At 38.5% G+C, this 13,633-nt stretch overlaps 1 protein-coding gene across 2 annotated transcripts in view; it reads right to left on the reverse strand.

Moving 5' to 3' along the window:
- Positions 1-13,633, reverse strand: part of LOC126248962 (RNA exonuclease 1 homolog) — a 231,373-nt gene that overhangs the window by 23,364 nt on the left and 194,376 nt on the right. For both annotated transcript variants that reach the window (XM_049950510.1, XM_049950509.1), the window contains exons 9-10: positions 11,772-11,906; positions 9,756-10,019 (exon numbers count right to left, since the gene is read on the reverse strand). In XM_049950510.1, the coding sequence (XP_049806467.1) occupies positions 9,756-10,019; positions 11,772-11,906 (399 nt within the window). The remainder of the gene's footprint in view (positions 1-9,755; positions 10,020-11,771; positions 11,907-13,633) is intronic.

A 13,633-nucleotide genomic window follows, 5' to 3' on the forward strand; every position in this document is an offset into this window, starting at 1 on the left:
TTACCCATTATGGTGATGTTTCAGGCACAAATTACTTTGGTAGGTGGATGCAAATGGGCATTTTGCTTGTCTGCCTTAGCGAAAGGCTATGTTTTTTTAGTAGCTTGCTTCTGTGTTTTTAACAGATTTGGTAGGGCAAATCCTTCTCTAAAAGACAAGAGGGCTCATTTTTATCCACGTTTTCCTATTCTTTCATTCGAATTTTAGTAATAGGCTGGAAAGAGTGTGCATGCTATGTGTGGTCACAGGAGAAGCTCGTTGCAGTTCACAAATGGCTAGGGATGCTGTTGGCCACCGTCTGCTACCTGCAGACTCATGCCTTAGGCTGTAGCAGCATCAGAGAAACTCGCGTGTCACATGAGACACATCAAGGGGGCACTTGTTTCATCCATGAGCCCTGCTGCCAATGCACATTCCAGTGTATCTGTTGTTGGAAAAATATGCTCACTGCAGAGTAAGTAGCAGGTTGTAACATATTCACTTCACTCTAGGCAGAGGGTAAATGTGGGGACCACCCATCTGGCCCTGCCCATTTGACCTAAGAGTGAACAAACTGCCACTCCCGCAGCAGGATCCATGCAGTCACATGAGGGAGGGGTTTGCTAGGTATCAGGAGCTCCATTTTAGGATTGTTATAGAGCTCCTAAGGGAAGTACTGTCTAGGGTTGGAAAGAAGTCCAACATGCACTCAGTATGTCTGCCAGATGGCCTCATTCTAGATTTGGAGGCGGTCCTACCTGCCACTATCGGGAGTGCAAGTACAGTCACATCTTCAAGTCGAGGCTTACATAGGTGCCAGTGACGCATGTTGTTTCAGTTCTGAGGTCCAGAACTTTCAATTTACAGCATTGTACCTGGAATTGATCAGAGTCCTTTTGTTTGAGCCAATTCGAGGGTCTCAACCAGAGGCTCCATCAATTCTGTGATGAACTTGGTTGCAGATTTCTGGACCTGCGTTATGGGGTGGATCATTGTAGGATTGCTCTTGATACGTCATGGGTGCACTAAAGAGACAAAGCAGCTACTCAGGTGGCAGAGTACTTGCGGAGTGCACATGGGAGATTTTTAGCCTAAGTAATAGTACGAGGTTCTCTGATTAGTGGTTGTGAATCAATACGCAGAGAGCAAAATCAGATCACATGCAAAGTACAGATGCTTCAAATGTCATGATGTTAACAATATATTGCTGAAGCATTTCTAAGAAAGTCCCCAAATTTACTGCCCTTCAGGAAAGTTGGCACATTGAAATTATACTCAGAACTCAAGAGCTGCACGAAACATGGAGAAGAAAGCCCTGAAATATTTAATGAGGCATGGAACGTATACTGAAAAGGCAGGTTAGGTGCCATAGGGAGGGTGAGTGTTCAATGAAGTTGACAAAAATATTGTTGATCTAGGTTGAAATTGAATCTGACTGCTAAGTTATGTGGGTGTGACAACTCCAGTCTAGGTGAACGTAAGTTAATTTTCTGACGTTTCTACTGGCCACCCGATTCCTCCATAACAGTCGTATAATCATTCAAAGAAATTCGTATAATCATTCAAAGAAATTCTACGGTCAGTAGTGCAGAAGTATCCCAATCGTGCAATATTAATTGAAGGTGGCTTTAATCTAGCAAGTTTAGACTGGGACATCTATGGATTCATTGCACGTTGTCTTGTGAAGTAGTTCTGAACCCATTTTTCGGAACTCAAACAGTCTTGACCTTACTGACAGTGTCAATACAGAGAAAGAATCTGTGATCATCATGTAATCACAGCAATGATGGTCATTTAAGTGAATAAAGTTATCCAGAAGTGTAGGAAAGTTTTTATGGTGGAAGAGAGGATTAGCAGTTGTTAGCATCCTACTTGCACAATGAATAGAATATTGGGAATTTGTGGTAAGGTCTTATGGGACCAAACTGTGGAGGTCACTGGTCCCTAAGCTTACACACTATTTAATCTAACTTAAACTAACTTATGCCTGAGGACAAAACACACACACACACACACACACACACACACACACACACACACACAAGGGAGGACTCTAACCTCTGACGGGGGCAATGAATAGACATCAATAACTTTCAATATTGTGGATGAAGAGGATTTATGGGCAACATTTTAACTGTTCCTAAACCATGCTCTGGAGAAGTATTTGCCGAGTAAGTAGATTGAGGATGTATGTACCAACCATTGTTTAATAACAAAATTACGTACCTGGTCATCAAAAAATCAGTATAAATTTGAAAACTGAATAAATCACGGAATAATGTAGATAGAGAGGTACAAACTGACATGGGGTTTTACTAGAACCAAAAAAATACAAAAGTTCAAAAAATGTCCGGCAGATGGCGCTTCATCTGATCAGAATAGCAATAATTAGCATAACAAAGTAAGACATAGCAAAGATGATGTTCTTTACAGGAAATGCTCAATATGTCCACCATCATTGCTCAACAATAGCTGTAGTCGAGGAATAATGTTGTGAACAGCACTGTAAAGCATGTCAGGAGTTACGGTGAGGCATTGGAGTCGGATGTTGTCTTTCAGCATCCCTAGAGATGTAGGTCAATCATGATACACTTGCAACTTCAGGTAACCCCAAAGCCAATAATCACACGGACTGAGGTCTGGGGACCTGGGAGGCCAAGCATGATGAAAGTGGCGGCTGAGCACACGATCACCACCAAACGACGCACGCAAGAGATCTTTCACGCATCTAGCAATATGGTGTGGAGCGCCATCCTGCATAAACATCGTACGTTCCAGCAAGTGTTTATCAGCCAGGCTGGGGATGATGCGATTCTGTAACATATCGGCGTACCTCTCACCCGTCACGGTAGCAGTTACAAAACCAGAATCACGCATTTCCACGACGAAAAAAGGTCCAATAACAGTAGATGTAGTAAATCCAACTCATACCGTGACTTTCTCGTCGTGCAATGGAGTTTCCATGACAGTTCTAGGATTTTCGGTAGCCCAAATACTGCAGTTGTGGGCATTGACAGACCCTCAGAGCATGAAATGAGCTTCGTAGGTCTACAACATGTTACTCAACCAATCGTCATCTTCCGCCATCTTTTGAAATGCCCACACCGCAAATGCCCTCCACTTCACTAAATCGCCAGGTAACAGTTCATGATGCCGATGGATTTTGTACAGATAGCATCGGAGGGTACTCCTAAGTGCCAACCAAACAGTAGTGTATGGAACGCCGGTGCGGCGTGCAACTGCATGAGTGCTGACTTCCCCATGCATAGACGAACCCGCTACAGTCTCCATTTCTTCCTGACCTGTCTCAGCAGCATTACACCTTGTGCTCGGTCGACCACTACGGTGTCTATCGTCTAAACAACCTGTGGCTTCGAACTTCAAAATCATTCTTGGCACAGCTGCATTTGTCGACGGACCTTTACCCGTTCGAATCCCCTTCCTACGGAGATAGGATCGTAACACTGAACTAGCACATTCCCCATTCTGATAATACAGCTTCACTAAAAGTGCCTTTTCAGGTAATGACCACATGCTGCGACTGTTGGCGCATCTGATTATCTCTCTCATTACACCTCCTTTTATACACGATTGTCAGGCGCAGTCACTAACGTTTTGCTGTCCAGCGCCATCTGTCAGACATTTAGTGAAATGTACCCCTCCAATAAAACCCCATGTCATTCCAAGCATGTGTGTCAATTTTTACCTCTCTATCTACATTATTCCGTGGTTTATTCAGTTTTCAAATTTATAATGACTTTTTGATCACCCGGTATATGCTGAGGAAAGACTGTTGCACTCTCAGTTAAAAAAAGAACAGGCAAAAGTTATTAGAAATTCCTGCATCTCTAAATATATCAATGTACAAAGCATACAAAAACCTTCACCATCATACATTACTGAAAGATCTTGCTGATCACCAAAGCAAATTCTCGTCTTACATAAAATAATCAAGTGGGCTGAAAGCTTCTAGTCTGTCACTTGCCAACCTGTCTCAGGAGAATAGAAGACTACAAAAGGAAAGTTGAAGTTACAAATTTTGTGTTTCAGAAAATCATTCACACAAGAGGATAGTACAGACATACAATAATTTGACCATCACACAGACTCCCCTATGGAGAACATAGAAATAGGTGACCCTGATGTTGCGATGCAATTGAAAGAGTTGAAACCAAATAAATCACCAGGTCCAGATGGAACCCCTGTTCAGTTTTAAGCAGAGTACTCTTCAACATTTGTCCCTTACTTAGCTGGCATTTACAGCAAATCCCTCACTCAGCAAGAAGTCGCACGCAAATGGCAAAATTTTCAGGTGACTCCTGTTTATAAGAACAGTAAAAAATGGACCCACAAAATTACAGGTATCTGCAAAAGTCTTGAGCGTATTCCAAGTTTGAATATAATAAATTTCCAAAAGACAGAAAGGCCGCTGTCCACAAATTAATGCTGAGTTAGAAAGCACCACTCACGAGAAATTCAGATTGCTCTCCCCCCCCCCCTTTTTTTTTTTTGCATGATAACTTGTGAACCACAGATGGAGGGCAACAGGCAGATTCCATATTCCAAGATTTCAAAAAGCATTTTACACAGTGTCTCACAACAAATTGTTGACAGAGGGATGATTATACAGAATAGGTTCTCAGATACACGAGTGACTCGCAGACTTCATAAGTAATAGAACCCAGTATGTTGTCTTGAATAGTGTGAGTTCACAAGAGAAAAGGGTATCACCAGGAGTGCCCAAGGGAAGTGTGATAGTACTGCTCTTGTTCTCTATAAGCGTAAATGATCAAATGATCTGACGGATAAAGTGAGCAGCAGTCTACGATGGTTTGATGATGATACTGTAGTGTATGCGAAAGTGCTGTCATTGTATGACTGTAGGAGGATACAGGATGATTTAAACAGAATTTTTATTTGGTATGCTGAATGGCAGCTTCATCTAAACGTAGAAAAATGTAAAGTAGTGCATATGAGTAGGAAAAACCCTGTAATGTTCAAAACAGTATTAGTGGTGTTTGACACAGTGACACTGATTAAATGGTGAGATGTAATTTTGAAAAGTGATATGAAATGAAAGGAGCATGTTAGGTTGGTAGCAGGGAAGTCAAATGGTTGACTTTGAGGAAACTGTAGCTCACATATAACAGAGACCATACATAGAACACTGGTGTGACCCATTCTTGAGTACTGTTTGAGTGTTTGGGATCCCCACAGGGTTGGATTAAAGGAAGACATTGAAACAATTCAGAGCCATGCTGCTAGATTTGTTACTGGTAGGTTCAGTCAACATGCAAGTATCATGGAACTACCCCATGAAGACAAATGGGAATTAAAAATGAACATGAATGGTCACAAACGCAAGAAACCTCTTTTTTTATGAGCTTACCGGTTTTGGACTGTTTTAGACCATCTTCAGACCTACCACCATGATGTTAGATGGTGACAGTGAATTGTGCAAGTGCTACAACTCCCCGAACACTAACTGCCAAACTGTAGTAGTTAGCATTCAGGGAGTCTTAGTTCTTGTTCCATTCATAGCCACTGTCTACCATCATGGTGGTAGATCTGAAGATGGTAATCTCATAAAAAAGAAGTTTCTTGTGGTTGTGACAGTCTATGTTCATTTTTAAGTAATAAAAAAACTTCCGTTTTCCAAGATAAATATTCTCAAAAATTATCAAATGGAAGTACCTGCAGGGACTGTTGTGAACGTATTTTGATTATGATCCACGAAAACAAGATAAAAGAAATCAGAGTCCATCCGTACGGGCCATGATTTCTTTTGTAGATGTTTTCTTAGTTTCTGCTCACTGGGAAATACTGTAATAATGACCACTCAATGACTACATTTATGTATATACTCCACAAGCCACCTTACACTGCATGGCAGAAGGTACCTTGTGCTGCTATTAGTTGTTCCCTTTCCTGTTCCTTTCGCAAATGGAGTGAAGGGAAAACCATTGTCTCTGTTCCTCTGTACGAGCTCTAATTTCTTGTATCAGTTCTCACATGAAATGTACATTGGCGGCAGTATAATCCTTCTGCAATCAGCCACAAATACAAGTTCACGGAATTTTCTTAACACTGTTTCCTGGAATGAATGTCATCTCCCCTCCGTGTTTCTCATCTGAAGGTTTAACAACCCACTGAGCACATATTCATTACAAAAGAACAACCACAGTATTTGCATTAACTTATGTAGCAGAATCACTGAAAACATAAACCTGGAGGGCTGAACAAGAATTTGAACCACTGCCTTCCGGATGTGAGTAACTGCACCACCTCGTTTGGTAAGACTTGTAGCAGTGTTGACGTGCCCCTTATAGTTGGTATCAGGGTATAATGAGGTACTTGACCGATAATTTCTTACAAAACACAAAGGGAGAGAGACACAGTGCAGTGAATGCATTAAATTACTCAAGGAGAACAAATGGATGAGAGAGCTATGTAACAAGGTGAGCAATACTCCCACTATTTAAAACTTCTTAGAGTGGTAGATAATCGGAACATGTTGTCCTCTTAAAACGGAAACACTTACTGCAAAAGCTAGTGTTTTAATATCTGTTATAGACAGGATATGTATGACTTGTCATTTACAAATACAGATTCTCTTACTTTACCAGTGTCTCCAGTGCAGTTCTGCTTGTACTCAAGGCTAGCACGCCACAGAATAAAGTCATTATAATATTTAAAACAAGTTACACAGAAATGGATATACTAAATGTGTAATCATCATAACACTCCATTAGAGTATGGGAATCCATTTAACAGTGAGATTTTCTCATTTTTCATTTCTTTATGCTGCAGTAATCTGACCAGCTACAAAAGGTTTGTAATGAAATTATAAATATGAATGCAAGTCCACTGTGTCAATTGAATTTCTTTATTGCAATAGGCCTATTTCAGCTACAGTTACCACTGTCAAGCTATCTGCAAATAATACACAGAATTTTATCATTATTTGCTTAATTTTACTTATTTATTTTTTCTCCATATTATGGCTATATCAATGTGTGTGTGTGTGTGTGTGTGTGTGTGTGTGTGTGTGTGTGTGTGCGCGCGTGCGTGCATAGGTACTTACGTCCGATTATTCTTAACTTCCATTTGACATTGGTGGGTACTGCCACTTATTAAACTGCAGTCTGTGAGTATGTTTGTATTTTAGCGAATTTGTGACAGCTTGCTGGTCCTTTGTCCCATCACTGGATGCTGTCCAAAGTATTTTAGTTTATATTTATCTGGTAACAAATTTCTGACAAAACATTTGACAGCTGCACCAACAATGCAAATAATGATAAAATTCTATGTATTATTTGCAAATAGCTTTACAACAGCAATTATAGCCAAAATACGCCTATTGCAATAAAGAAATTCAATTTAAGCAGCAGACTTGGACTCACATTTATAATATCATTGCAAGACTCACATCATGCTGCTGGCTCAGAACAACATAAATCAGGCAGACCTCAACATAACTGGATTCTGCAAGAGATTTATCACTGAACTCATCAGAGAAGACTGGAGGAGGGGATAGAACTTGCAATTTAACATCGATTTGCTTCTCTACTACGATGACTGTTGGCTAACATTATATTCTGAGAGTACACGTTACAATTCTACAGGCATCATTAGTTTTGTAACTGTGAGCCTTTGCAAGCATATGCAAAATTTCTGGTCGTGACGACTGTACTATTTCCGCGTGTCTGTAATGTGGGCTTGATTTTGTGGCGGCTTTTTGACTACTGATGAGAGTAAGGCCAAGAGATATAGTAGCTAATATACTTTTAGGTATTTCTGGATCAATGAGAGGACCTAAACTTCAACACCTTAATTTAATTTTTTCAACACTAAAAAAGCGGGCACTCCCAACTTCAAACAGCAGCACTACCATAGTGGTTATTAAGAATGTGGAGATGAATGTTTTTCCTGTTTCTTTGACAACTTTGGCACATTTTCTGCCCTATATGACCAAAATGCTTGAATTTGCATAAGATGTCTGGTGTCTAGGGTAACATTATGATATAAATGAACCCTGCCATAATATATAAGGGAAGTAACAGAATTGTGAATGGCAGCACAAAAGTTGCTGTCTTCTGTAGTTCACCATTGTGCCCTTGATGTTTTATGACATCATATTTGCCACTTCTTCCTTAGTTACACTCCTTCTACACATATAGAGCATTCCTCCTAAGAGTTCTCAGGTATATTTTCTCTAGTATTTTGGCATGTACTTGCAGTTTCACTTATTGAATGTGTAGCGAGAGTCAGCCCAAACAAATCCTACTGCTCACCACATCAGTGTTGACTGAAAGCATCGGTTTGTTTCCCATTACAAACAAATGGACTTTTATGGAATTTTGTGTGCCAACTGTTCCCATTAATACACAATGATTAAAAAATTTCTCATTAGACTAATCTGGGGCCACTAAGTTGTTGTTGTGGTCTTCAGTCCAATGACTGGTTTGGTGCAGCTCTCCAAAATTCAACCTTAAAAATAATTTTATTTCTAATTGGAAACAAACCAATGCTTCCCGTCCACAATGAGCATTGCATGGAAAACATGATGAGCAATATTTGTTTGGGCTGAATCTAGCTACACACTGCAAAAATGAAATTGCAAACTTCTGCTGAAACATCAGAGAAAATTCACCTAATGACTCTTCTATGGGACACCCAGTATATAATTATGTCACATTTTTACATTATAGCACCTTTGGTCTAATTAAGCATATTGGCATTATTGTAACTGGATATCCTCACATAGTTTTACACATCTACAAGAAAGCATTATCATAACAGGATACTGTCCCATATTTTTACACATCTACAAGAACAGTGGTATGACAGAAGTTAGTTATCAGTATTAGGAAAGTTACATTTCATTACCTTTTTACTCACTAATGAGTACCACTAACTCAGTACAATGTTTCTGAATATAGCAAGATAATACTTCTCTGACAGGTAATACTTTTTTTTTCAACATTGCCACCTTTATGCAATCAGACACACAATGGTAAACATGTATTTCATTATGGGAAATCTGACTGATCTCAGAAAAATTATATCGAAGGAGGATGAAATGTTGCGTTCTTTTGTTAGGTTAGATGTGAATGCTACTTAATGAATTATCTGGGCCACTGGGAGAATCACTGGTGGAATTTATACGTTCCATGTTTCTTTCTTCAAGCAAAGCTTTACATGCCTGAAGTTTTTACTGTGAAACTAGATTATCTTGTCTCTCTAACACACAATTTTCCATTTTTTGCCTACAACTTTTACTAATAAATAGGTGACCTGTGCTTAACAGATACCACTGGAGGAATCTCAACATTTGTCAAGCTAGAGCCTTGACAGATGCGACAGTTTCATGAGGTATCTACTGTATAGTGCCATGCAGTGGAAATGTTAGTGTGGTTTCAGGAATTGTAAAGATTTGATGAACATCACGCTCCACTCATCCTCAAAGAGAAGTGAGGAATGCTGATACTTCAATGGTTACACTTTCTCATTTCATCTAGTCTTATTGATTATTATTATTACTCCTTTTACAGATAAAATTGATCTTATAATTTTTGCAAATTTAAATATAGTTAAGCCATCAGTGTCAGCTGAGCTGGTAATTGCATTCATTGAAGTGTTGGTGGTGTATGAAGTTAAGTAAACCACAGCAGTAGAGGTGGCACTGTCAAAAATAATTATAATTATAGCAGCAGCAGCAGCAGCAGCAGCAGCAGCAGCAGCACTGTCAGCAAATATTGATGAAAAACACATACTCCTCATATTGTACAGCCTCCCCGAGTGATTTATACATTCCTCAGCCTTTACAGGAAATCCCTGAGAATTCACAGAATATTCTTTGCCACAACGATCACATATCCTTTTTAAAGGATTGCTTGCCACAACAAATTGTTTATAAGATGAATAAACAACAGCTACACCCTTTTCTTCAGGATGTGGTCTTGGGAATCCATTGTTCCTCAGATCCTCTTCTGTCATAAGATGCCTCAAAAAGCAGCTGTAAGTATCTAATGGTACTTCTGAAATAAAAAAGATAATAATATATTAATGCTAATGACTTTTATTACATTACTTTCATGCTTATAAAAACTACTTCTCAACTTTAATATTTCTGGTATTATCATTCAAGAGCAACAGGATGTACTGAAAAATAGTAGACCCCAAAGTATTACAACATTTATGTTGAATTCTAAACTGAATACACACTACAACTAAAGGTTTCTCAGATGTTAGTTATTACATTTGTTTTTAAAACAGAGAATTGCAGCTGAACATAAAAACTGAAATTCACAATGCATCCATAATAGGAGAACAAAGAGGAAAAAGTACAACTGAAACCCTCTCAATAAGATTGAAATTTCCTTCAGGAGGAAGATTTTTCCTGAAAGAAATCAGTGGTGATTAAAATATATTTATCACATGGCTTTCTCTTGCGACAAATATTTCTGAGAGCAGCAGATACAGCTCTGCAAGTATTCTTTATAGCTATAAGCTTAAAAAATAACTAACAGTAGAACGAGAACTTCAAAAATAGCTAACAGTAGAATTGGCTCCGAGGTACGATGAAAACAAATGAAATATGCGGTCAATCTAAAAAAACAAACCGAATGTCTCCGAAAATGAATTCAGAATTATTACATCATCAATTAATGATCTAGGACTGCTGCATTAAACACAGTTACAAGCAATGAATACCCTAAGCAAATAAAGAGGTAGACTATTGCTGCCTGTAACAATTATAGGAAAATGTAATAAAACAGAAAAAAGCAAACAAACCCCAACACAATTCAACCAAACTCATGGACTTTGTCATTGTCTGGTTGATGTCTCCCAATGTTATTTAGAGACACATGCTTCAGAACAGCATTTCTTCACAACCTACCATGTTTGTCACAAATCATCCTATGGCTTTCCATACCACTGCAGAGCTACATGAAAGATTTATTGAGCTCAGAAAAACTTGCTATAATACCTTCTGGTTCTTGCAACCTGAAAGTTTGTGAGGTTCTCTCTGTATGGTTAGCACAGAAAGAGCTTAACTCCATTCACCTCGCCCAAATTGTAGACCAGCACTAGTAACTCCACTACTCTATGCACAGCCTCTGAATTTTGACTCAGAAATTTCAGATACAGCCATCAGTAGCAAGACAGATCATGCTCACAACAGATCCACTCCGTGTAAGATGCTGTCAAAAATACTTATTTGAACATCCAACATGGTGGTTTTTTTTTTTTTTTTTTTTTTTTTTAAAAAATCTGTGGACCCAAGAGCTGGATTCGGACAAGGAAGAGATCACTTGAATGTAAGTCATCAACCATTTCCCACTGAGCACCATTTGAGAAGGCAGGAGAGCAAAAAGTGAGGTCAGTGGCATACTGGTTTTTATGTCAATTAATAGAGTGCCCGAGTTTCTGGCACTTGAAACATCACATGGGATTTGAGATGTCATTTTCAGTCATTTCCTACAATCCTATGCATAAAATAATGGGATCAGTCCAAGTACTTCTCAAACATTCTATTAAGGAAATAAACATGACTCATATTTCAACAATACTCAAATGTTTCACAACAGAGTATGCTATTACTCTACATATTATAAAATTAGGTTCAACCAGTTCTCAGTGCAGGGGGGAAAAAGTGGAAGGAAAAGAGGAAATATTAAAAAAGCAACACAGCTAAATCCACAAACATTTGTATCTGGAAAATTACACAAATTAACATTCAGGAGTGACAGTACAATAAACAATTAGTGTAGACAGATGTCTCTCACCTGGTTGCTTCTTTGGTTTTTCAATACTCCAGCTGACCTTGTTTCGATTTTTTCCAGCTAACACTGCATTGTGCGAGACCGTTCTGTTCCCAAATGGACGCATAGTGGGTTTTGCTGATGCAGCCTTACTGGTACCTGTCATTTAACCAGATAGTGAATAACGACAAAAACACAGAAAACCCTAAATACTAGGGTAGTACGTATAAAAAATTATAGAGATAAAGATTATATCAAAATACCCACAAAAAATTAAAACTTAATATGACACTAAGTCTGTAATTTTTTTTAAGTCTAGGTATATGACATATCCACATAGAAGACGATGATATGATACTTCTGCCTTGCTAATCTAATCAAGATGGTATTGGAGTTGCTTAAGCAATACGTTTTTTGACTTGTGGACGACAGGTCAGATCTGTATGGATGACCTTAGTGAATGATAGTTGAGCAAAATGTTGTGGAGTTTTACAGAATTAATGAAGACAGAGGTTTGAAACATTACACCACCACGTAATTTCCTTCACTAAAAATTTCCTCCACTAAAATGTAGCAAATGTACCACAGAGCATGACATCTTGCATCGTAAAGATAGATCACCATTAACGATGATGCCCTCACTTCATAAGACACTATGGAGAAGCTTGGAATTTAATCAAACATACTGGCACACAATCTACTGAGTAACAGAATGTTACCCTCTGTCCTTCATTTTTTGGTCAAATTCTGGGGCAAATATTTCTTCAGCCATTGTCACAAGTGGCAGAACATCAATGTAAATTATCAGTCTCAGCCATGGAACTGGAATCTTTAAAACTATGGAAGTCATCAAATGCAAATTAGAATAACCATGAAAAAAAAATCATGAGAAAATTCATTCAGAAGTAAAATCTCTAGTCTTTGTGCATAAAGAAATTAAACTGAAATATTTTTGTAATGCCAAAATATATATAACTGTCAAATAAAAAAATATGTATTGATGTTAATTCATTTTGTTCTTTTTTTTTTTTTTCTGGCAAATAATTCATCGTCATTTAACTTCCAACTTATTAACTTCAGGCCAGAATCTGATTTAACAGTTATATTCAATCAAATTATAAGTAAGTTTTGACACCATTACAGTGCAACAAATTCACATTTCCTGGATTATTTAAATGTATTTTCTACACACTTTCACCATGCTCTTGTAAATATGCTGAACAAGTTGATCATTTCTTTATTCTTTGGCTCTCAGGCTTGCTTTAATTAACTAATGTACAGCAACATCTACAGAATGGTGCCAAAAAATGTACAATGACTGTCTACACTATTAGTACCTGAATCAGTAGCAAAAATGGCTGGCACGCTGCGAGTCACCAGTTCAAACCCGGCCACCAGCAATTATCTGTTATTGGGTAATTATCATTTCTGGAAGGTTCTTGAAATATCTTATGTCTGCAATGTCCATATTTTCTGGAACATTTGACATTTGCATAAATAACTGCAGCTTCCACCCAGAAGTTCAGTTCTGTTCTGGCATTCATGCTGGTGTTCATAATAAACGTGCTTCTACATCTGCATCTACATAAATACTCCACAAGCCACCATGGGGTTCGTGGTGGAGGGTGCCCTCTACCACTACTAGTCACTTCCTTTCCTGTTCCACTCGCAAATACAGCAAGGGAAAAATGACTGTGATATGCCTCCATATGAGCCCTAATCTCTCTAATCTTATCTTCATTATCCTTATGTGAAATGTACGTTGGTGGCAGTAGAATCGTTCTGCAGTCAGCCTCAAATGCAAGTTCTCTAAATTATCTCAATAGTGCTCCTTGAAAAAAACATCACATTACCTCCAATGATTCCCATTTGCGTTCCCGAAGCAT

The sequence above is a fragment of the Schistocerca nitens genome, chromosome 3 (assembly GCF_023898315.1).
Source record: "Schistocerca nitens isolate TAMUIC-IGC-003100 chromosome 3, iqSchNite1.1, whole genome shotgun sequence".
Lineage (NCBI taxonomy): Eukaryota > Metazoa > Arthropoda > Insecta > Orthoptera > Acrididae > Schistocerca > Schistocerca nitens.